The sequence below is a fragment of the Colletotrichum phormii genome, assembly GCF_030913505.1.
Source record: "Colletotrichum phormii strain CBS 102054 chromosome Unknown BDP81scaffold_26, whole genome shotgun sequence".
Classification (NCBI taxonomy): Eukaryota; Fungi; Ascomycota; class Sordariomycetes; order Glomerellales; family Glomerellaceae; genus Colletotrichum; species Colletotrichum phormii.
In genome coordinates this window covers 46,109-69,051 of record NW_026851468.1, presented here as the reverse complement: position 1 = coordinate 69,051, position 22,943 = coordinate 46,109, and the positions used below count along the sequence as shown (strand labels likewise).

At 53.1% G+C, this 22,943-nt stretch overlaps 10 protein-coding genes and 1 non-coding gene across 11 annotated transcripts; 9 read left to right on the top strand and 2 right to left on the bottom strand.

The window, feature by feature from the left end:
- Window positions 1-674: 674 nt before the first annotated feature.
- Window positions 675-1,517, bottom strand: BDP81DRAFT_113982 (uncharacterized protein). Its single transcript, XM_060581515.1, has one exon. It carries the CDS (start codon window positions 1,382-1,384, stop codon window positions 788-790), a length of 597 nt encoding a protein of 198 aa, XP_060439894.1. The 5' UTR covers window positions 1,385-1,517; the 3' UTR covers window positions 675-787.
- Window positions 898-978, top strand: BDP81DRAFT_t319. The gene has a single exon. It is a non-coding gene; the product is annotated as a tRNA-Gly (tRNA).
- A 997-nt stretch (window positions 1,518-2,514) lies between the features above and the next one.
- Window positions 2,515-3,933, top strand: BDP81DRAFT_464875 (NADH:flavin oxidoreductase/NADH oxidase; the record flags this gene model as incomplete). Its single annotated transcript, XM_060594208.1, has 2 exons — window positions 2,515-3,107; window positions 3,177-3,933. 2 exons carry the CDS (start codon window positions 2,515-2,517, stop codon window positions 3,931-3,933), a joined length of 1,350 nt encoding a protein of 449 aa, XP_060439893.1.
- Window positions 3,934-4,674: 741 nt separating this feature from the next.
- Window positions 4,675-5,832, top strand: BDP81DRAFT_113965 (ankyrin repeat-containing domain protein). The gene is made up of 2 exons (XM_060581513.1): window positions 4,675-4,881; window positions 4,956-5,832. Coding segments are annotated over exons 1-2 (735 nt in total). The 5' UTR covers window positions 4,675-4,879; the 3' UTR covers window positions 5,689-5,832.
- Window positions 5,833-6,738: 906 nt separating this feature from the next.
- On the top strand, window positions 6,739-7,610 carry BDP81DRAFT_410208 (uncharacterized protein; the record flags this gene model as incomplete). Its single annotated transcript, XM_060589110.1, has 3 exons — window positions 6,739-6,802; window positions 6,882-7,151; window positions 7,289-7,610. 3 exons carry the CDS (start codon window positions 6,739-6,741, stop codon window positions 7,525-7,527), a joined length of 573 nt encoding a protein of 190 aa, XP_060439891.1. The 3' UTR covers window positions 7,528-7,610.
- Window positions 7,572-8,318, top strand: BDP81DRAFT_410207 (uncharacterized protein; the record flags this gene model as incomplete). The annotated part of the gene is made up of 1 exon (XM_060589109.1): window positions 7,572-8,318. One exon carries the CDS (start codon window positions 7,572-7,574, stop codon window positions 8,316-8,318), a length of 747 nt encoding a protein of 248 aa, XP_060439890.1.
- A 5,014-nt stretch (window positions 8,319-13,332) lies between these two features.
- BDP81DRAFT_453956 (uncharacterized protein) lies at window positions 13,333-14,459 on the top strand (the record flags this gene model as incomplete). Its single annotated transcript, XM_060592885.1, has 6 exons — window positions 13,333-13,619; window positions 13,887-13,898; window positions 14,028-14,056; window positions 14,123-14,229; window positions 14,288-14,392; window positions 14,454-14,459. The coding sequence occupies 6 exons, from the start codon at window positions 13,333-13,335 to the stop codon at window positions 14,457-14,459; spliced, it is 546 nt and encodes a 181-aa protein (XP_060439889.1).
- Window positions 14,460-15,174: 715 nt separating this feature from the next.
- Window positions 15,175-16,458, top strand: BDP81DRAFT_410206 (uncharacterized protein; the record flags this gene model as incomplete). Its single annotated transcript, XM_060589108.1, has 1 exon — window positions 15,175-16,458. Exon 1 carries the CDS (start codon window positions 15,298-15,300, stop codon window positions 16,456-16,458), a length of 1,161 nt encoding a protein of 386 aa, XP_060439888.1. The 5' UTR covers window positions 15,175-15,297.
- Window positions 16,459-17,815: 1,357 nt separating this feature from the next.
- On the top strand, window positions 17,816-19,731 carry BDP81DRAFT_331085 (cytochrome P450 55A3; the record flags this gene model as incomplete). Its single annotated transcript, XM_060585478.1, has 7 exons — window positions 17,816-18,004; window positions 18,118-18,381; window positions 18,465-18,577; window positions 18,663-18,846; window positions 18,962-19,120; window positions 19,215-19,401; window positions 19,565-19,731. 7 exons carry the CDS (start codon window positions 17,816-17,818, stop codon window positions 19,729-19,731), a joined length of 1,263 nt encoding a protein of 420 aa, XP_060439887.1.
- Window positions 19,732-20,133: 402 nt separating this feature from the next.
- Window positions 20,134-21,261, top strand: BDP81DRAFT_438319 (methyltransferase domain-containing protein). Its single transcript, XM_060591312.1, has 2 exons — window positions 20,134-20,379; window positions 20,496-21,261. The coding sequence occupies exons 1-2, from the start codon at window positions 20,215-20,217 to the stop codon at window positions 21,186-21,188; spliced, it is 858 nt and encodes a 285-aa protein (XP_060439886.1). The 5' UTR covers window positions 20,134-20,214; the 3' UTR covers window positions 21,189-21,261.
- On the bottom strand, window positions 21,249-22,559 carry BDP81DRAFT_438316 (ribosomal protein S26e). Its single transcript, XM_060591311.1, has 5 exons — window positions 22,355-22,559; window positions 22,242-22,275; window positions 21,917-22,044; window positions 21,760-21,862; window positions 21,249-21,533 (listed from the first exon to the last, which is right to left on the bottom strand). Exons 2-5 carry the CDS (start codon window positions 22,262-22,264, stop codon window positions 21,434-21,436), a joined length of 354 nt encoding a protein of 117 aa, XP_060439885.1. The 5' UTR covers window positions 22,265-22,275; window positions 22,355-22,559; the 3' UTR covers window positions 21,249-21,433.
- Between the last annotated feature and the right edge of the window lie 384 nt (window positions 22,560-22,943).

Genomic DNA, 22,943 nt, shown 5'->3' with positions numbered 1-22,943 from the left:
CCCAAGTAACCAAAGTACCTTAGTCAGTGGCAAATTAGGTTTGTATTCAATCTGTAGCTTAGTTGCGTTTTGACAGCCGAACACTGTGCTGCCTAAGGTAGTCTAACTCGCGCTAAACAATACTTTTTAGACCTGCGTGCAAATAACCTAAAACGAAACTGTTGGTATCACAGGTGTGATACATTTCCTCATGAGGGTGTATCTTCGGCAACAATCACGTCGATGTCCGTGATAATTGCTGTTGTTGTTCTTGTTCCTATTTACATTGTGGGCAGGGGCCGATCAAAGTAGGTGGGAACGGCCTGGGTGGTTGCCCCACCTTAACCGGCCGTGATGACTAAGCCGGTTGTCCCACTTCGCCCAGGGCAGGCGCCAGCCAGCCCACGATACCTAACCATTGCTCCTTATCAGCCTTGCCGTTCCGACAGAAACAGTAGAATAGCAGTTTGCGATTGGACAGCAAAGACGCTTTGTTGCTTAAGCTTCAAACCCCAGGTTGAATATTCCGGTCCCATTCACATTCTTCACATCAGCATCGACTTACAAGACTTAGACGACTAGGTTACGTCAGCTTCGTAGTTGAATTTAAGGTTGTGGGTCATCCGTTGGGGGCTGAGTCGGCCGTGATCAATCCTCATCTCGCAACCACAACCCTTTCACTCTCAAAACCGCAATGCAAAGACGCCTAGCAACGAAGTAGTAGCCTCTGGAGGTATTTTTCAGTCGCGAATCTCGCAGGAGAGAGAATGTCGTTCAGCTATTGCAAGGAGGCCAGCTGTCCTCCCCACTACGATCCACACTCGCCAGCTTCACCACATCGTGGCCAACCACACCTCCAGTAGTCCAACTTGAGCACCAGCGGATCTTCGGCCTCACAGCCGAATCCAATCATCGTCAGCGTCGATGGTTTAGTGGTAAAATTCTCCGTTGCCATCAAGCAGCGTCGGGGAGCCGGGGGTTCGATTCCCCCTCGACGCAATCTTTTGCCTCCCTCGAGGCCCACGATGCTTTTTGCACCCGTTCGTCCACCGGCCGGGCTCCGGGGCCTCGCACTGCGGATGTATAACACGCCGACGGACGAGATTTGCGTATATGGCCGAGATGATCTTTCGATTGTTCCTAGTACGAGATGGGTTTCGCCCGGTGGGATCAAGATTGAATCCGGCAGGAACCCGGATAGAAGTTGACGGGCCGGACCAGAATGCAGAGATGAGTTTCTTACATGAGGTGCGTAGTTGGGACGATGCACACAAACCACGGTTACACAGGCGGAATTCATATCCCGCGCTCTACGTACCTTAGGTAAGCGAGAACGAGAACGAGAACGAGAATGCGGACGACAACACAATGGGATTTGAGCCTCCATCTTTATCATCTTATCCATTAAAAATCGCCAAGAGGTACAACGCCCTAAGGAGTGACATTTCTCTAGATGTAGGTTCTAGACCGAATGAGGTCATTAGAAGTGAGGCCAAATTTTGAGAGCATCCCTGATCCAGCACCTGATTCAGCACGCACCAAACTTGACTCAGTGGAGCCGGCCGGAAAGGTGGTTCACCCGATCCGCAAATTCCACGGAGAATTTTAGTGTGCGGACATTTGATCCCCCCCTGCCTTTCCCCTGTCGTCAGATTAGAAATCTGACGCAAAGCTTGGCGGAGGAGGGCACGGGGGGTTACGAAGATCTTATGAATAGAAGCCTAGAGGGAGCACCAGCACCAAAGTTCCGAAACGGCACAAATCGCGCTGTGAATCTGTACTTCGTAGTATGCGGCTGCTGCGGCCGCAGATGCAGTACCGTAATGTTAAAAAACTGGACCATTCATAACGCGGGAAACCCCTGCGTTAGTACCCCACCATGACGCACACGACCCCTAGTGCATTTCTGGGCCGTCTCTGAGGGGCAATTCGAACGGACTGCTGGCCGAGCCTGGAGGAGCCGAGCCGAGGGACCATGAAGTTTTGATGAAAGAAGCTTCCTGTTGGATTCAGGGACTTTGGTCATTGATTCGCTCACCGGCGGTGAGCAGGATTTGATTGGGTGTTGTGGTCGGTACTTGCATCTGGCATGCAGATGTCGAGTCCCTCCAGCTCTCGTAGACTCTTCTAGGTTACATTCTTCAAAAGATCTGGAACGACGAGAGTCATCTGCTGTAGAGACTCCGAATGCCGGGTGGAGCAGAATCATCGTACATCGTTCCACGAGGTGGCGTGGCGGGGAGGTGGGACAAAAAACCAGGTTCGAATTACAAAGCAATTGTTCGCGCGGGTTTCAGAGCGGTGGACGTCAGTTTGGGCTCCGCTGTTAAAGCTGAATAAACAAGGTATCAAAACAAGTGGACATGCGGCTCATTGAGAAATTACAAAAGGCCTCATCCCTCCTCACCTTAGACTCAAAGACGACCTTGGAGCATCAAGGACAAAGTCACCCACAGACACGTTCATCCCTCCAGCATTAGACTGTTACAACTTTCTAAAAAAACACCACCACCACCCAGACACAAACCACCCAAGATGGCACCCTCAAGATACGCCGCCGAGGCCGTGGACCCCAAACCCCTCGCCGAACCCCTCAAATTCGCCTTCTCAGGCAAAGTCGCAAAGAACCGCTTCCTCAAGGGCGCAATGACGGAGCGCCTCTCCTCCTGGGACCCCAAAACCCCCTCCAACCGCGGCATCCCCAGCCCGGAGCTCATCAACCTCTACCGCCGCTGGGGCGAGGGCGATTTCGGCGTCCTGCTGTCCGGCAACGTCATGCTCGACTACGACCAGCTCGAGGCCGCGGGCAACCCGATTATTCCGCTCGGCGCGCCCTTTGAGGGCGAGCGCTTCGAAGGCTTCCGCAAGATTGCCGAGGGGGCCAAGGCGCATGGCAGTCTGTTGCACGCGCAGCTCAGTCATCCGGGCAGACAGGTCGAGCAGAAGATTAACCCTACCCCGATCTCGGCGAGCGATGTGCAGCTTGAGGGGGATGTGATGGGTATGCGGTTCGCGAAGCCTAGGGCGATGGAGAAGGCGGATTTTGAAAAGGTGATTGGTGGGTTTGCGCATGCGGCTGAGTATGTGTACAAGGCTGGCTTCGACGGAGTCCAGCTTCACGGCGCACAGTGAGTTTCCCGTCCCTCCTCTCTTTCTTTCGTAATGTGTCTTGAGCAACACGACTGACATCTACACAGCGGCTACCTCCTCGCGCAATTCCTCTCGCCCACAACAAACAAGCGCACCGACCAGTACGGCGGATCCCTGACCAACCGCGCGCGCATCATCCTCGAAATCGCCGACGCCATCCGCGCCCGCGTCCCCGACCCGACCTTTAGCATCGGCATCAAAGTCAACAGCGTCGAGTTCCAAGACGAAGGCTTCTCGACCGAAGACTGCCGGGACCTCTGCTCCGCGCTCGAGGCCCACGGCTTCGATTTCGTCGAGCTGTCCGGAGGAACCTACCAGTCCCTCGCCTTTGAGCACAAGCGCGAGTCGACCAAGATGCGCGAGGCGTTCTTTTTGGATTTCGCCGAGAAGATTATCCCGCAGCTCACCAAGACCAAGGCCTACGTTACGGGCGGGTTGAGGACGGTGCCTGCCATGGTGGAGGCGCTGAATACGGTGCACGGAATCGGGTTGGCGAGACCTGCGTGTAACGAGGTGGATTTGCCGCGCAAGATTATTGCTGGGGAGGTGTCGGCTGCGATTGAGACGTTATTGGGCGAGCAGGATTTCGGGCTGACGAATATGTTGGCGGGCACGCAGATGAGGCTTATCGGACGGGACCGGGAGCCGTTGGATGTGAGCCAGGAGAAGTACAAGGATGTGTTTATGAAGTCTCTGGGGACGTGGGTGGAGGAGATGGGGAAGAATGAGGATGGGAGCAAGTTTGGGTATATTGATATCGAGGGGTTGGAGTTGCAGCCTTTTGGGACGCCGTATGTTGCTTAGGTTGTGGATGAGTGATGGGTGCATACCGCTCGGCGTTGGAGGATAGAGTTATACAACGGGGCTTCCGTAGAGTAGAATCAGTCAAATGAGTGCTTGAGTATCAGCTGATGCGCGATGGGTGAGGGATGCAATCATTGACAGGTGTCTTGGTCTACGTGCGTAAATGCTCAGACAATTGTTGCGCTGCCTCTAAAGTGCTATTATCAATGTGAGATATCAGCACGATGACTAAATGCCACTTGGCTGTACACACAGACGGGATCCCAGGATAGATACATCAGACGCATCAAATCATGCATGCGGGTGTCCAAGTGCCCAAACTCAATTGCAGACTACAGGCTTTCCATGGTCCTCACATATTTCTTTACGAAAAAAACAAACAGAAAAAAAAAGCACTTGAACTCGTTATGATGGTGGGAAACCGAACAGATGGAAACAAGCCGAAAGACCGGAGAGAGAGAATCAAGGTGAGCTCCCGTCGGCACCAGCGGCAGTGGCGCCGAATGCCCCGCCTTTTCCCCGCCGGTACTCCCCCGGGGTCCACGGGTGACGGCGTGTCGCCTAATTGCTTCCCCCCACCCCTGAAGCATCCCTGTCTTCCTCCCTGTTCTTAGAGCTCGTGACAGGGACCTTCCAGGCGCCGTGCACTAAATCCGGGCAGTGGCCTGTCATCAGCAGCCCCCTATTGGCAATCTCGTCCCAACTTGCCGTCTGCCGTGCTGTCACTTCATTCTTTCCTGCCTGTTCACCTGCCACCCATTTTCTCGTCTCTGTCATCACCAGCTCCCACCGGCTCCCACCACCTCACGTCGGCCGCCTCTCTTTTGGAGATAGCTTCAGCAGCAAAAAGAACATCACCATCGGCGATGCTGCCGTTGAACACTCCAATCGCTCGACCAAGCCACACTCGTTAAATCCATTCCGACCGACCTCATCCACGCCCATCATGTAAGCTCTCCCCTTATCCCCCTCCTTCCCAACACCCACGCGTGAACAACTCCAGGTAACCTCTCCCCCTCCAGGATCGAACCCTCCCTCCGCGTCCGACGCGCCATCACAGCAAACGACCCCCTCCTCGTCAAACGAATCCTCAAATCCCACCCCCGCCTCCTCCACAACCCAGACCCTTCCCCCGAAGCCCTCTCCAACTCGAACCTCCACCTCGCCGCCTCCCTAGGCCACCTGCCCATCGCCAAAGTCCTCGTCGACCACGGCCACGAACACCCGGACCCAGCCCTCAACGAGCACCACCAAACAGCCCTGATGCTCGCCGCCGCCGCAGGCCACACCGACGTCGTCCACTTCCTCTGCGAACGAACCCCGCACGTCATCCTCCGGCGCGACATACGCTGGCGCGACGCCATCATGGAAGCGAGCCGCGGCGGGCACGACACCGTGCTCCAGATCCTGCTGACGTACGTACCCGAGGGCGCGCGCGCCGCCGTGCAGAGGGCGGATCTGGATGGTAATACGGCGCTTCATTTCGCGAGCAGTAACGGGAACTTGCTCGTTCTGAGGACTCTGCTTGCCGCTGGCGCCGACGCGGAGAGGAGGAACGTGTGGAGCTGGACGGCCATGTCGTATAGCGCTACCGTGCAGGCTGAGGTGTACCTCAAGGGGCTCGTTACCGAGGTGGAGCGGCGCAAGATGGTGAGGCAGGAGGTTGAGCAGCTCAAGAACTCTGTCAAAGGGGCGGCTAGCATCAAGGGCGGTGCTGTGCGGGTTGTCGAGGAGGACGTTGAGGTTGAGGACTGAGGCTGTCTAGGATTTGGGCTCACTCAGCCTTTGACCTTTTCCGAGTCATCAGCTAACGGGAGTTTGCGCGTTTCTCAATCGACATGGGCTCAGCACTCGACGGGACTTATGGATGACGGGAATCTCGGAGCTCAGAACTTGTGAGAACGGCAGATGGATCATTCACGGCGCCCTACAACGCCAAACCTCCGCGCGAAATCACCCGAACGGAAGCTACAGCACTATTCCGCAACCGACAGTGTTGGGAGCTTCTCCTCTGGCCACGGGAAACGTCATGTTCGCCAGTATCAGCAGCCTCGCCCACGGCATCTCAAGTCATGGGAACGCAAAGCGGCCAAAGTCACCAAATTACGAGGGCCTAGCGAAATGACTTGGTGGAGACAGTCATGTCGACTTGCGCCGACCATCATCAGTTGACATGTTGGGTGATGGCCAACAACACAAGTCAGGGTCATGGTGGAAATACTAGTTCCGCGTCGACTGCGCACATGCATTGGTTTTCTTTGGGCTCTTGAACATGAGTAAGGCTTGTGAGGCAGAGGAGCAAACAAGCATGAGAATCCATGGCCTGTTGGCACTGCTTACATAAGCTTACCAAAGATCTCAATAGCTTCAGCCACATTCAGCCACAGTTAGCCACAGCAGACATACGGGCGCCAGAGGCAGTTCAGAAGCTCATTGCACACAATCAACCCAATGAAAACATATAATGATTACTCAAGACTTTTGCAATTCCCTCTCCATGTTCATGTGACTACTTTGCAAACGAGCTTGACGCAAAAAACTGCGATGGCCTTCACCAAACTCGCTCCTTACACTCCGCCATGGCAATGATTCACTGTCGTATGCGAGCACATTGCAAGCTCATCTCAACTATGATGGACAGAAAATGAAACTAGCAAGTTGTTTGCCGCACATCACCATCAAGTCACTGATTATCGTCTGATTCAACATTGACTGGTGTCTTTTCACATAGTTATGTCCCATTCCCCGCAAGCTTCAAGTCACTGATTCACACAACTGCTCAATGCCATATAAATCTAGACCAAGATGACTGACCAAACTCTTCCTCGTCAACATCCGCATGCTTCCTCTCACACAGCCTTCAAGCTCCGTATACCTTGGGTTACCAGAACCCAAGCAGTCAACCACGTCTTCTCATTCACACACACACACACACACACAACATCTAGCCACCGTGGCGTCTCATCAGTCTCGCGACGTCGAGGAGGAGGAGCCAGAGTACCTGCCCTACCCAGCAACCAAGCTCATCATCGCGCAGTACTGGCACTGCTCGCGCGACCCGCCTTTTTGGGGTTACCTTATCGTCGGCACCTTTTACGACCAGCACAACAATATTGTCTGGAGCACCGAGATCTTTGCCTTTCAGCGTGACACTCGCGGTGATCGGAGACACGACGACGACGACGACGACGAGCAGTTTGTCGAGTTTTCGGATTCGGGTGAGTCACTGTGTACTGTCCTCATGGGTGGTGGTTATTCACTGCCAGTCAACCCACGATTTGGGATGTTTGGACAGGATATATAATCCCGTCGATGTTCCCATCTTGCTGACTTTATTCTTTCTTGGCATCTACAGATTCAAACACCGGCCAAGACTTGAACGACAGATTCTCTCGCAGCCTTAACCTCGCTCAGACCGGCAGCGCATACCATCAACCATCACACGTCCCAACGTACGAATATCGAACACGCCCGCACCACCTCTGGGACCCGTCACACGCAGGCCCCGTCCCCGGCACTTGGATCACGGAATTCAACCACGGGCTCGGAAACTGGGTAAACACCTGGCAACCAAACCACAACCACCACATCTGATCCTACCTTACCTCGCTCCACTTACACACACACCACCACCAACAATGTCCAACCCAGTCAACGGTCCAGACATGGAAGGCCGCCGCCCCCCCTGGGGCCCCCAAACCGGCGCGCCCCTCCCGCGCTGGGGCGAGCCCTACATCCCGCACGCCGGCTACGGCGCACCGGCCCCGCCCCACGGGAGCTACTACTACGGATACTACCCCGCGGCGACCACATCCTACCAGCCCTACCCGGGTTCAACAGCCTACGCCTGGCCCGGAGGCGGCGTCCAGCAGCAACAGGGAGGCTACTACTCCCCCAGCTCATACCCCCTCCAACCAGGCGGCCAAGCAACATACACCCCGCGCACAGCAACCGGTCTACCATCCCTCGACCCGCGCAACCCAGCAGCGCACCTCTCCAACTCTACAGGCGGAACGGGCTGCGAACCGGGGTATAACTACTTTTTCCCCGCGGCGCATACCAAGATCCACGTGTTTCGGACGAGCACGCCGCCGTGGCAACTCCCCAACAACGCGCGGATCCAGTTCTCTGCCTTTCACGTTCCCGTGAACACGACCCTCGCAGAAGTGTTAAAGGGGTTCGGGGCGACGAACGCGAATCCGAAGAAGAATAAGTGCTTTGAGATTGTGCAGGCGGGGAATGGGCGGTGGTATAAAGGGTTGTGTTTTTCGGGGGATGATAAGGATATGATGAAGAAGACGGTCAAGGAGGTTGGGTGGGATGGGGAACGGAGTGGGGTTCCGGGGGGGAAGCCTGTTGTTTGCGTGTGGCTTGTTAAGGATTGAGGGTGAGGGTTGCTTGGTCACTTACACGGAGAGAGGGAGAGAGGTTGCGGCTTGAGGTTGAGGCGGTTGAAGATGGTGGCGATCGTGAAGATTGAGATTTTGCGGTTTGCGGTTTGTGGGGGTTTGGAACTTGAGATTTGGGCAGATTTGCTGCGTTTGGAAGTTGACTCGTTGACTCCTCTGACTCTGTTGTCTCTTTTCCTTCTTTTCTCATTTTCTTTTTCTGCCTTCTTTTTTTGCTGCTCGAGCGGGTCTACTCCGACTTTAGTGTAATTATCTTGGTGGAGTTTAGGGACTTTTTTTTTATAGACATTGGAACGTTGCATTCGCATTAAGCATTAGGCTTTTGCTGCTTTTGCTGCCTTTCTGCTTTGCACTGCCAAAAAGTGCACACGCTTATTTAAGCATACGTAGGAAATGGACCAGAAAAAACCAAAACTCTCTTTCTCTTAGGTCGTTGAACTAAACCTAAGCTTAAAAAGTTGTTTATTTCCGCAACAACGTCTTTTCCCGCCGTTGTATGTGGGTGGTGTATCCGTCGACACTGCAACCTCTCGACTATGCAGGTGTGGAAATCAAAAATGCAGCATCAAGTGCAATGATGTAGCTGTCCAGACCCAAGAAACAATTCATTCCATTAAGGAAAAACAACGAGTCGAGGTGATTTGATGAGAGGCGGAATCCGGCCGGGTTCCTTTGGGGGGGAGCGATGATCGCCGCCTGCCCGCCCACCGGCATCCATCCCTGAATCCCGGGATCATTAATAGCGAACACTTGCCAAGAGTCTTGCAACTCTGGTTCGATTTCGATTTCCGATTCGTACACTAGTGATGTTTTCGCGCCAGTGAGATGGAGCGTACCATCCCATCGGGACACAGGAGCTAGCACCTGTGTGTCTGATTCATTACGGGGGTGTCTAGGCACTTTGGGACTTAGTAGTCCAGGAGCAAGGGTTGGAGCCGCTAGTTATTTCGCATTCGTGATTCGTGAGTCCGTTACAGTGGGGAAATCTTGAGACATTGAGAAGAGTCAAAAAAAAGGTAAGTCTTAATTGATGTTGATTGCATCGCTTTGTGGGAGAGATTGCACTCGTGTTCCCGTATCCCGTTTTTGTCTCTTTATTTGATAGATTTTTTTGATTTTTTTTGATGATGGGTGATGGATCATGGGGTCGCGTGTGCGTATGGATTGTTGCGAGAATGCCAACGCGCCAACGCACCAAGCAGCGCTTCACTCAATGCAACTTCAACAATCAAAACAAACAACTGCCAGAAATCTGCCCTCAATCAATTCAACTTAGGGGCTGAAGTTGATTATATAAATTGGCTAGATTAATAGATGTTCTAGTGCCGTAATTCTGCTAACTACCCCCTGCTAATACCCACATTCCATAGTATTAAGCAGAGTTTTCCCCCCCCTGAATTCCCCTTGCCAAAGAGCTCCTTTTCTCTTCCTCCCTCCTCTTTTACCTAGTCCACTCTGTCTTCCTCCTTCTACCATCAACATAATCAACATCATGACTACTCCATTAACATCCAATACTATCTCACTCCTTCGTCAATCCCGAACCATTACCACAAAAGTCCAGGTAGCTGAATCTGTAACCAACACACCATCGCACCTAGATATTAATAACCTACCTATAATCCTCTAGCTTAATAAGAAGTATATCCTTAAGAGCCAGCTCTACAAGCATAAGATAAGGAAGAGGACCTTCTTTATCAAATTCTATAGGGTCTTCCTCGTTAAGGTCACAAGTAAATTATTAAGAATGGTCGTTTAGTATTATAATCGATATAATTAGAAAGGAAGGCCATAGTTCTTTACATATTAAAAGGTAACTTCAGCTACAGGAGATCACCTGTTACGGCCAGCTAGTCGTAGTGAGGTATGTTTGCAGAAGTTGAGGCTGCGGAACTGATAACAGTATTCGTAGTCGGGGACAGCTTCAGGGAAGCTATGTCTGTAAGTCGTAAGGTAAGGGAAGGCTTCGGTGATCAATCGTAGTCTTGTCAAAGAGGTTCTCAGGGAAGATAGCTAGAAGTGATCATAAGATCTGATACGAAGTTAATTGCTGAAGAAGCTATGGAAAGTCTGTCCTAGAGTCCAGCTCAAGTCCATCCTTATATACAAGTCCCGTATACCATTGAACAGTTCCTTTGTGGTTGGGACCGACATCGTATTGTCGGTCCTACAGGGGTGGACCGCCTTTATCCTGTCGGTCCATATCATGGACCGTTTGTCGTCTGTCGGTCCTTTCTTATCATCACGTGACTTGTCTATAGTTCTTCTGTTCCGTTGTGGTGACTCCTGTGTCTGCATATATGGCGTGTCGTAGCCGCCGTAAGCCTGCGGGGCAGGCCCTGGTCTTGGTCATGCATGTTGGGTCGTAACAGTACTATTAGGGGCATAAAAAGAAGGAGGATAAAGAGTCTTAGTCTAAGGGTTTAGTAGTGGTTTACTAGTTAAAAAAGGGATAAATAAGGCAGTTAAAGACCCTTAGTCTCAGGGGATCTTCACTAGCTAATAATCATAATCTTCCTCAGCACTAGATCTAGCGAGAGAAACCTAGAATCCGAAGACAGATACTTCTTACTTAGAATCCGAAGATAAACGTGCTAGCTTATTAAGTCTAGAATAGAGGAGGAGGCTAGTTTATATAATAGCTAGGTAAGAAGTAAGAATAGTAAGAATAGCTTTATCTTAATAGCAAGTTAATATAGTTACTTAACTTCAACAAGCAGTTCAACCAACTGACGAGCAAAAAGGCAATCAATCAAATCAATCAACTGCTCGAGGGCAGTTTGGCAATCAATCAACTGGAAGGCCAGATTTGCGTTGATTGCGTTGAGTGAAGCGCTGGCGCCAAGGGGCCGGACAGCCCGAGTTGCGGAGCCGTGGGTCCCGCGGCTGCGCTGGCGTCCTGAATGTTGAAATTGAAGAGTGTGTAATTAGTTTGGCAGAGCATTGCGGAACTTCACACCACAAATAGTGAGTTCTAAAACCATTAAAGCCTTGTTGTACGTAGTTCATAAGAAAGACGACGCAGGACACGAGACGAAAGGATAAACACAAGAGAATGTCAAAAGTGCGCACCGAGGTCTCTGGCGGACCGTTACCCAATAAGGGTCGACTCCCTCCGCTGAAATCCACAAGGCGAGCTCTTCCCTTCTTGGTTCGTGGACTGTTACCAACTTTCACGCCAGTCCCCCCCAAACCCGCAAATAAGGTCCTTGTTGAGTTAGGTAAGGCAGAGCTAGCGACTTTCATTTGAAGCGAGTGGGATGCGGCTGGGGAGAGAGTCAAGAGACTTGTCAGAGACTCAGAGTTGCCACGATAGAACAGTTGTCATGAAGAGGAAGCAATTCCAACTGCAGATGCCTAACTTGACGATCAAATTGACCAAGCGGACTCGCTCTCGCGTTGAATCTCATTGATGGACGCAGTTGAGTAAGAACTAGGTGTGAACAACTTCGTACCATGGAATTCATCGATGCGTGTGGAGACTACGAGCTATGAGCGAAAATAGAGGTGGGAAAGGGTGATTTTGGCATCTCTCGGCTAGGCCATCCCACCCCCTTGTCTCCCGCGCAGACAGAGTAGGAGGGATGGTCAGGCTACGGTACATATATCCTGTGGTTGACTGTAGCTCGTTGCTTACTTGCCATCTCTCTCGTCTTCATCTTCATTCTTTCTCATTCCTCGTTCGTTCGCTGTATGTGCATTGCAGAACTTGGCTGGTTCATGTTCTGAAAATTCCCATGCAGACTTTCTAACCTCACATTTGTTTTTCATATCAACACTCATTCAAGTCACTCCCTCACACTACCTAGGACCAAACGTTCCTTTGTCCCACTCAGGCGTCCCGACCATGTCCCCTTTCGACTGATGATTATTCTGAGTGTTTCTTTTCGAATTATCACCCATTCTGTGTTATTCTATGAGGCTGTCATCCCCCATGCCAGACAGCCAAGTACTGGCTACCTCCAGCACAGCGTGCAGCTCCCACCAATTAGATGCCCGGGCCTCTGTAAAATAGTGCTCGATGCGGCAGGACAGCCACGTGGGCTGCAAGGATGGCGCAGACGACGGGAGGACCCGCGCATGGCAGCGCTAGTGTCGCAGGGGTCGTCCACAGCGCCTCGAACACCTAAGAGTTGCCACGCTCGGTGCTGTTCAGTGGGCTCCTCATTCACTTGCCTCGAGATGTTTGATAAAGCAGGCGGGGCGAAAGATCGTGTATTTGCACTTTCGTACGTTGATTACACCTACATCATTGTCACTTCAAAGAGCTACGAGGCTAATTGCAAGGCCATCGAGAAGTGGCATGAGCGGGTTCTGGCGTGAGGCTACACCGCGCAATATCCACTTTTCTCTCCAAAAGGGAGTTGAACGTTGAGCCTATTGCAGTTCATCTCCAAAGGCTCGCGACGTGTGTCATCGTGCCCCGTGCCACTCGACAGAGAACGATCCGGGCTTGATGGAGGGCCAGCGCCAACGGTGGTTTTTTTTTTTTTTGGTTGTTTTTTTAATCCGCGCCACAAGCCCGAGAGGTTTGACAAGCAACCTTACTCGGTAGCATACAGCTATGCGAGGGATGTGGCCAGCGAAGTCGGGGCTGAGTATGATCTCACGACGACGACCAGGAAACTCAGGCGTCCCGAGTGGAGGGAACTTGATCCCCATAGGTAACCGAGGAATTGCGATCACCAAGTATGTCGGTCGCCACGCGACGCGGTTTTTGTGCAGAGCTCTGGCGAGATTTATTCCGAGCACCGCCCAGATGGCGAAAGTCTCGCAACAGACTTCAATCGCACTCCGGGGTTGCGGTCAAAGGGAAAAATGGGGGGGCAGAGCAGCATTTTGATCCAGTGCCGCACTGGTTCACATCGGACTCAAATTCATACTTGTCTTGGAAAAAGGGTACGTTTTCCAACCCCGTTTACATTCCACAACACAGTTTGTCGCCGTTTTCCTGACTCTGCTTCGCAGTGCCACCGACATCGTGACCAAGATGTGTTCCCCTGTGCCACAGGGGAACACACCGCCGGTCACTTGTTCTACGCATGCCCAGACTTGCAAGAGGAAAGAATCAGTACTACCTCTCAAGAACAGGAGAGGGTGGCAAGCGAACCCGCGATGGTATCTGTACCCCTGGGAGGGTCTACTCACCGATGGCGCCGCCCAAGCTTCCCGCTGGGCCATCAACCATTTCGGTATCGACCAGTTCAATTGGACTGCGAACCATGTAGACGTGACCCTACCCCTGGGTTTCCGCACTGTTCAACCTCAGCCCTTTTTGTGAGTCTCTCTTCTACCCTCTGTTGTGTCTGGATTTCTTTTTGGGTCGGTTCTCCGTCGTACTATTTCTTGGGGATGATTGCTAACAGGGCGAGATTCCCTTGAGACAAGTCAACCTTCCTTTCCTCCTTTCCACCCTCTCCCTTCGTTAAGGGATCGCCAGAATCGCCGTCTCGACGGCGACGAGGTAGTTCCGCATCAGTTGAGTTGTTGATACACAACAAGACCCCATACGTAATAAACACTGACGTTTCTATATCAAAACAGGGGTTTGTGGAGGTCGGTTATCCACTGCGTCTGTTTGCCATCAAGAGGGATATTATCCCGAAGGTGACGGTAGGTGTATGTGAGATAATTGAGCGTTCGTCTTAATTGTTTGCGTTGGTCCGATAGACGGTTATCCTTTAGCTGGATAGTCACGCCGAGACAGGCCACCGGTATGTTTGTTCCGTTTTCGAGACTGATGTCATTTTGCAGTGGGTATACTGACGAACCATGTCCAGCAACGATGTTCCCATCTGTGCCGTTGATCAGAAGCTCTCTTTTCCGCCTTGAGAGCTCTTTTATGTGGGATGGCCATGTTGCTGTTGTAGGAGGATTGTGTTTGAGGGTGAGTCTATCCTGTTACTCAGATTACAGGCGTTTCTTAACTAACATGTTTCTTATAGGAAGCGAAGTTTTCGAGGACAATGTCCAACTCTGTCTTCTTGTTCTGCTTGTTCATGCCGATGGGTGGTGATGAATTTGATGTCTTGGCAAGCATTCACAGCTCAGTAAGTGCGTCTTCCCTTTGAACCCCAGACAGGAACCAGACTACTGACAATCTTCTCACAGACTTGAAGGCTTTTATGCCTCTCGAGGAGAGTCTGTCAAGGGAGTCATAATCAGGCTTTTCGGCCATCACGGTTGAAGCCATCAATAGTAAGTCTGCACCTACTTTTACCCTTGTTTACATCATGCTTCCCCTCCTCCTCCACTGTTCCTCAACTCCGCCGCCGCTCACACTAAAGGATTAGAGGGACATGCCCGCTAACAAGGCTCGACAAGCCAGTTGCGAACCTCGATGGGAAACAGTCATCATTACAGTCAACCTTTCTTCCAGGCAAGCCTGAAAAGGCATATATTGATTCAAGTGCTAGGTGGGCACTACACTGTTTTATGAAAACCGTATTCTCGTACTTGTGACTCACATGAAATCTTTTCTTCGATAACAAGGTACTTGGAATTCACTGCTATCACCACAGCAGATCGCTTTTTTGGTTTTTTTTTCTTTTTCTTAATAAAGGTTTTTCTAAAAAAATCCAAGGCAGTACAAAGGTGCAGTGACGTCCAGTGGGAGGAGTGGGAGTCGAGGAAGTCTGCAAGGTGCGCAGACTCCAGAGCAATCTACTTTAGCTTCCCATCCTCCCTTTCGACCACACGTCTCTCTCAACTACCAACTTACACACTCCAAATCGCCTCAGCTACATTCAATTCCTGATATCAGATCGGGGGGGGGGGGGGGGGGGGGGGGGTGTTTTTTCCGTATCTCCTTTTGCACAGAGTCGACGGAAGGCACTGGAGCGAGACAAGGCGGCAAAGGACGAGATGGCTATCCCGAACCACGCCCCCGGCGGAAGGCGTTCCGCTTCACAACTGCTCTCTATCCCACGCGAAGTCCGCGACCTATCTGAACCTGATGTACGCCTGTCGACTCGTCGCCAGCGAGATGCGCCATCTTGCCTTGCGGAGCAACACCATAACGTTCTCAACCATTACTTCGGAAGATGGACCCTTCTCTGCAGTCGCGCTTGAAGGCTTACGCATACGGGCTGCTCGGTTTGATAGCCTCGTCGGGCGTAACCTCGATAGCCGTGGGCAACTCTTGTTTCATCTTGCCGGAGGCTTCCTGGTAGATAAGAGCTACGAAGAGTATCAGGCACGAACAGGATCGCTAGACGCCAACAACGACGGCAATAACCTTGACGAACCCTCCGTCTCCGGACGGCCCTGCTCTGGTGAAACTGAAACCCCTACGGCGCAACTGCTCCTTGCCGAGCTGACTAAGAAACACTTTCGCTTCCGACCGGTCCTGGAGCGGATGGATTTTGGGGACTGGGTACTACGGAGAGCTAATATGTACGATCGCCACGGGCCTTACGGCGAAGCGCCCTCGTCGTTCCGTGAGCTCTGCTGCGACCTCCTTCGAGCCGCGTCTCGTCTGGAACCGAGCGACTATGATCAGCTCCATTGGTGCCAGTACTTGAACATCTCGGAAAATCGCTTACCGGGTGGGGAGACGCGCTCCAGTCGCATCATGCGTTGCTCCGTTGGGGAGTGGGAAATCCCCACGGCGGCCGACCTGAAGGAGTTGTCGTCGTGGATAGCCGAGGAGAAGCGCTTGCTCTCATCAATCCGCTACGGGTCCGACGGCTCAGTCTACCGCTTCTCCGCCGCCGCGTCGGCGATCCGCTACTTGAAGTCCATCCCCGCCGCCGTACGCGCGCAGCTCCGCAAAATCGTCCTCGTCGAGGACTACCGTTCCGTAGCGCATCCGGAAAGCCACGCCCGAGGCCTGATCCCTTTCTGCCAGGAAACCCCCCTCCTACGGATCGAGCGTCGCGTAAACCTGTGGCGGCATCTCTTTCAGATCGACAAGAGGTGGCACACGCCCCACCAGCAGTGCGAACATCAGAATCGTGCCGCGACGCGGGCGCTCAGGTCGCGGGACATCACATCAGCCGTCGCGCTCTGGGTCACAGAGGCCCTGGCTCTCGGCCCTGCGGGTATGCTTGCGGTATCCTTTTTTATGGTCCTGGACGGCGGCCTAGCGCCGCAGCTGTGCGCGCGTATCTTCTAGACCGTTGTGTAGCGCGACGCTGCGTGGTAGCGGGCGTAGACCGAGTTTACAGACCGGCGGTTCGTGCTTATTAACCCGGTGCTGAACTGGTTCGAGAGGTCGCCGCTGACGTTCGTAGCCGTGGTCGTGGTTGTTCTCGAATGGTGGAGGGATAGAATCCGGGTAAGCTTGCTATAGCTTACGACGGCAAGGGTTCGTTATTCTTGTGTTCACGATGGAGTTGTATCTAGTGCTTTGGGGTAATATATATTATTGTGTCTCCTGTTGAGTAAGAAAGTTCTATTTGCTAAGTAGAACGCTTTCGATTTCTAGCCCTTGAAGCCCGGGGATTGTCACCGCGGAGAGGGAGAGAAAATGATTGCTGATATTTGGGTCCGAAGTGAATGACCTTGGGTGTATTTGAGGGCTGGTCGGAGGCACAGATTGACTCACTTGGAGCTGATCGCTCACCCCGGTTCCGCCCATCGTCATTCGGTTCTTAGATCATCAGCCCTATCGACAACAATTTGACTTTATGCTCCGTACCCAAGAGCCGGCGGGATGGATGCCGAAATACCAATCCAGGTAAAAACAAATTGCACATAGTTCATCGCAAAGACACCTCATCCATCCCCACTCGAGATGACGAACGATGATTTCCCCCCTCGCAGCTCGGTACTCTCAAACGTCCGGTGTTTCCCAAATCCGGTAGTCCTCATGACTAGCCAGCCGGAGCATCTGACCCACAACGCCCGATGATTCCGGGTCTTCGGCGGGGCTGCGGTGGTGGGGCCAAGGTTCCGAGAATTCGACAACTCCGCGGACCCCCGCCGCGTTCCCGCTTAGTTAGTTTGCCCGCTTGCCTTGCCCTACGGACGCATGTTTCCGAACCCTTGCACCCTATGTTTTTTCCCCCCCTCGTGGACGTTGTGACGTTGACATCAATGTAGACTTAGCATGCTGCAGCACCCTGCTCATACCCTGCGATGTGTCGACCAACCGGGTCGTCCGTATTACACGCTTTGGGGTGCTGACGTCGGGGAGTGTCGTTCGTGATCAGACCATGCTTCTTTCTCATCGCACACGACGCTGATGGAGAGGTTCGGGATGATGGAGGCCGTTTCGCTTACTGCTTCACTGGAGATGGAGACAGAAACAAGGAATACACCTAGGGAATGGATGGATCAACGCAAACAAGACGCAAAGAAACCAAATATAAATACAAGAGGCACCAGCTCTTCGACAAACTTATTACCGTACTCGTTCTCTAAAGACAAACAATACAGTGCTCATGTTCTCAGCATCATTCCCCCGTCTTTCCTCAACAGCCACCAAGCTCCGACGATACTCTTCACGCCTCCATCCCATCCAGAACACAATGACAACAACCACGCCCCCAAACTTCCCCTTCCACCGCGCCTCAGGCCTCGACCAGCCCGCAGAATACGCCCGCCTCCGCTCAACAGAGCCCGTCTCACAAGCAAAACTCTACGACGGCTCCCTCGCATGGCTCGCGACAAAGTACAAAGACGTCTGCGCCGTCGCCACGGATCCACGTCTCTCCAAGGTACCTACCGTCCCGTCATCCCACCCAACTCATCCCTCCGCCCCTCCCACGTCCCCTTGAGGTAACGAGAGGCAAAAAGCACCGTCGAAGCGGAAGCTAACACCACAGCACAGGAGCGCACCCGCGTCGGGTTCCCCGAGCTCAGCGCCGGCGGGAAAGCAGCGGCCGCGAATAAGCCTACTTTTGTCGACATGGACGCGCCGGCGCATATGCAGCAGCGCGGTATGGTTGAGCCGCTTTTGGTGCGGGATCATGTTGCGAGTATGAAGCCATGTATCGAAAAGACTGTGAATGATCTCCTGGATAGGATGGTTGGGCAGGGGTGCGACGAGCCGGTTGACTTGATTGACAAGTTTGCCTTGCCTGTTCCTTCATATGTGAGTGTTTCGATTTAGACCTTGGAGCAGGGATAAGAGGAGGTTGCAGTTGGTTTGAGGTCCCGCTGACGGTGAAAATTCAGATCATCTACACTATTCTCGGTGTCCCGTTTGAGGACTTATGGTACCTCACCCAGCAGAACGCAATCCGAACCAACGGCAGCGGTACGGCACTGGAAGCTCAGTCTGCAAACCAGTACGTTCAGCTTGACATTTCCTCGCATCCCCCTTTCCGTCTCACATATTTCGTTGGCGGTAGAAACTGATATCCCGTTGCCCAGAGAACTCCTCAACTACCTCGCAAAACTAGTCGACCAGCGCAACATCGAGCCCAAAGACGACCTCATCAGCAAACTGGTCGTAGAACAGCTCAGACCCGGCTATATTGAGAAATCGGACGCCGTGCAAATCGCCTTCTTGCTACTCGCTGCAGGGAATGCGACAATGGTGAATATGATTGCCTTGGTTAGCCTCCTCTATCCTTCCCCCCCGTCTTTCCGTCTCGAATCTTGAGAGCTTGCTACTTTGGAAGCAGACCATGCCTTTGGCTCCGCGGATCGACTAACATCCAACACCTCAGGGCGTCATCGAACTCTTCCGAAACCCTACCCAGCTCGCCCAACTCAAAGCCGACCCCTCGCTCGCCCCAGCGTTCGTCGAAGAGTTGTGTAGATACCACACCGGCTCCGCCATGGCGATGAAGAGGGTAGCCAAGGAGGACATAATCCTCGGCGGCAAGGTAAGCATTCGTCCACTGCAATGGTGCCCAGTCGATTTCCTTCGCCTGTGTGTTTGTTGGACTTCGTGGCCGGATACGCTGACCATTCACGTAGACGATCAAGGCAGGCGAGGGCATCGCCTCAACCCAATCCGGCAACCGAGACGAAGACGTCTTTCCCGACCCAGACGTCTTTGACATGCACCGAACACCGGACCCGAACCACGCGCTGGGTTTCGGTTTTGGGCCGCATAGGTGTATCGCCGAACCTCTTGCGCGCGCGGAGCTCGAGGTTGTTTTTGGTGAGTTTTCTTGTTATCTTTTCTTTTCTGGCGCTCTGCATCTTATGCGCTTCTTTACTCGGCATGTGACTCGGGCGGGATGGAGGGAACCGGAAACCTCCCCGTTCCGAAGCAGTTCTCCAACCTTAACCGATGGCGTCGGAACTAATACATCCCTTCACAGCAACGCTCTTCCAAAAGCTCCCCAGTCTGAGAATCGCCGTGCCGATTTCGGATATCGAGTACACGCCCTTACACAAGGATGTCGGGGTAGTCAAGTTACCGGTGGCATGGCGACCGGTGGGAGACATTTCTATTCCGGGGAAAAAAATAGGAGGGAACGTAAGTTAGACGGCTTTAACACAGTAGCCCGAAGTCACGTAGGAAGCTCTCGGTAGTTGATTGATCACTTCTCTTCTCCGCTCTAATGATTATGAAGAAGCTCCTTCCATGTGAAATCGAGGTTTATTCGGGAAAGTAAAAAAGACTACATGTAGAGGGGGGGGGGGGGACATCAGACGACCGGGAAGGAGGGGCAAAAGCAAAGTTCACCAGTTCGCAAAGGCCCAGCTCGATCCAAGTGCGCCGGTGAAACGCGGCATTAAGCAGGCATCGAGTACCGTCGTCCCAATTTCGAAGCTTGACGGAGCCGAATTCGGCGAAGTTGCTTTTTGGGGTGAGTAATTGCGCGAGGTTTTGAGTTGCGAGAATGCCGTTGGGATGTTTGGCTGCGCTCTTTAAAAGGTCCTGCCTGACGTTGTAATAGTAGAGGGAACGAGGTGTTTGAGTGTTGAAGCAATATCTCTCGATTACAATACTATTGCTACTCAAGCTATGAACGAAATGCAAGTCGCAAACAGCCAAATCGTCGTGGGGGATAGGAATAAGGCGGCTCCGTGGTACTCCATCGAGGCCCAAATCTCCCCCGAAGCACGCAAGATGCTCGAGGAGTATGCCGGCATCCCGCCAGACGAGGTCAGAGATCACGTCGTAGCCATGGTACGTCTTCCCTTTCCCTCCCATTCCCTTCTTTCTATCCCTCGATCACCTCCCACGGCACAAGACAACACTGAACACAGCTTGAAATGGTACTCACACAATGTAACCATCCACAGCGCGACAAGATCTGGGAAGTCTTCCCCTACCCTTGCATCGGCGAATTCCACTTCCTCGACTTCAACCTCTCCCACCGCCCAGGCTACCCGCAACTCCTCGCCCGCCTCCAGGACAACCCTGACGCGCGCCACCTCGACATCGCCTGCTGCGTCGGGCAAGACCTCCGACGCCTCGTCTACGACGGCATCGACTCGTCCAAGATCGTGGCCATCGAGCTGGAGCAGGGCTACATCGACGCCGGGTACGAGCTCTTCCGCGACCGGGTCAGCCTCAAAACGCGCTTCGTCAACGCAGACATGCTAGACGACGGGGACGCGCGATTAGACGCCATGGAGGGCACGTTTGATACCGCGCACCTGGGTCTGTGTCTGCACCTATGGACGAGGGAGAACCAGATGGTTGTGCTGAGGCGGGTGATTCGGTTGTTAAAGCAGGAGCCTGGGGTGATGATTGTGGGACATGCTGCTGGGCATGCTGATGGGATTGAGTTACCGGGGATACATAATAAGCCTGCGTTGAGGCATAACTTGGAGACGTGGGAGAAGATGTGGGCGGAGCTGTCGGAGCAGACTGGGAGTAAGTGGAAGCTTAGGACAGTGGTGTCTGAGCAGATTGGGACTCGAGGTGTTGTCAGGCCCAGCTGGTGGGGGACCGACATGAGATATGTCGGCTTCGAGCTCACTAGGGAGTAGGCAGTTGATGCAAAAGAAAGCAGACGGAGCGAACATTAAACACAAGGCGATTGCAGGGAGCGAGAGAACAGTGTCATGAAGCATTTCCTTTGCTAGCCTAGGGCCATGGCCCGATTTCCATTGATGAACGTCATCATAAAGCCCAATCCGGTTCCCAAACCATGCCTGAAAGGAGAACTTTTTCATCCACTGCTCGTCATTGCAAACACCTGAAACACCGAGAACCCGAGTAGAGAAGAAACTCTTTAGGCCTTGGGGGTGTTGGGGACGATCTTCTTGCCATCCTTGTTGTAGCGGACGCGGGGAGGGGGAGCGCGGTTGCGGCGGCCCACGACGGAACGGACACTGGGAGAGTAAGTCAGCATTGGGGGATCTTTCACAAGGCCCAGCAACCGTCAGGTCGGCAATCGACCTCCCGCAGGCGGGGAGGGACTGCGTCGCCGAGGTGCAGGGCACGGGGGATATGGGAGCTTCGAGTAGCGCCAAGGTTCTTCTGTAGCGCCTGCGCGCCGCGGTCGTGGTGTGAACCAGACCGACGGTTTGCAGTCGTCGCTCCCGCGGACGAACGTACCGGACAATCTTGCCGTGAATGGCGCAAGAGACACAGTACTGCAGCTTCAGGTACATCTTGGGTACGGTGTACTCCGCGAAGACGGAGGCATCGGAGATGTCACCTAGTGATGGTCAGTCATTGATGTCCACGTTGTGGAGAGGGGAAGCAAGCATACGGATGGCAGCAGACTCGACCATGTTGCGGATGGTGAAGCGCTTGATCGCCTTATCCTTGGGCGTGCATCGCGAGCAGTTGCTACAGCGGATGGGCTTGACGTGGCCGCGGCCCTTCTTGTTGCGTCCGCTGTGGGAGGGGAAACCGAGTCAGTAATCGCGTTCGTTGAGGGGCATCATTGCGCATGTGTCCATCTGGACTCTCAGTCGCCGGCGTCGTCAAGCGAGTTCATGATTGCCAGGTATCGTATGTCGACGACCGGGACGTGAGGGTAGAGGCACAGGTGAAGCGCGGTGTATGGGGGGCGGAGGAGGGTATCGTCGTACTTGTTCTTTCTCTTCTTGACCATTTTGGCGACGTCTGACTGTGTGTTAGTAGATCCGTGAAGAAGAGGAAAAAGAGAAGAGGAGAAGGGTATATCAATTGCGAGGAAACGTACTTGATCTTTTCTGGCTTGCTGAGTCAAAAAATCGCAATTGGTGGGTTTCGACCAGGGCGCGAATTGGTTTTGACGTGCCTTGGAAAAAGGTGCTGGGAGGTGGTGGGTGGAGGCTGCGTGCGTGTGAGGGCTGGTCCAGGGCTGGAGGCAGCGGCAGAGAGCTGGTGCTCGTGGATCCACCTCTGGAAAAATTCCACTCTGGAATTCTAGGCGAGGATGCACTTTACGCGGGCAAGTCGCCTCCGGACTGTAGTACGTACCGCATTTCGCACCACACATTCGATTTCCAGACCTCGCGGTTGGCCAATGGAATCACATCATGATCACGTGGTCTCGCTAATTTTCCAGGTCTCGTAAACCCCCCCACCCGGTCCACCCAGCGCCTGCGCAGGATAGATTTACCGTGCGCTGCGACAGACGGCAGCCGTTTCCTTTTAATTTTCCCTCATCCCCAACTCGAACCCATCTGAGGATCTGCTTAGGAAGGCAATAGACATATTGTCGAGGTACGTCTGAAGATGCTTCTGCTCCCTCTTTGTTGGCCTTGAGCCCGTTACACCTCTTACTCCCCCTTCGTTTTCCGGCATTT

Bases quoted from the DNA above. Each gene is read 5' to 3' on its own strand.
- BDP81DRAFT_438316 (XM_060591311.1), bottom strand. From the start codon at position 22,264: ATGGTCAAGAAGAGAAAGAACAA. The intron at 22,045-22,241 runs GTACGACGATAC...CCCCTCCCACAG, and splicing joins GTCAAGAAGAGAAAGAACAA to CGGACGCAACAAGAAGGGCC. The intron at 21,534-21,759 runs GTACGTTCGTCC...TTACTCTCCCAG, and splicing joins ATTCACGGCAAGATTGTCCG to TGTCCGTTCCGTCGTGGGCC.
- BDP81DRAFT_113982 (XM_060581515.1), bottom strand. From the start codon at position 1,384: ATGGATAAGATGATAAAGATGGAGGCTCAAATCCCATTGTGTTGTCGT.
- BDP81DRAFT_438319 (XM_060591312.1), top strand. From the start codon at position 20,215: ATGAACGAAATGCAAGTCGCAAACAGCCAAATCGTCGTGGGGGATAGG. The intron at 20,380-20,495 runs GTACGTCTTCCC...AACCATCCACAG, and splicing joins GAGATCACGTCGTAGCCATG to CGCGACAAGATCTGGGAAGT.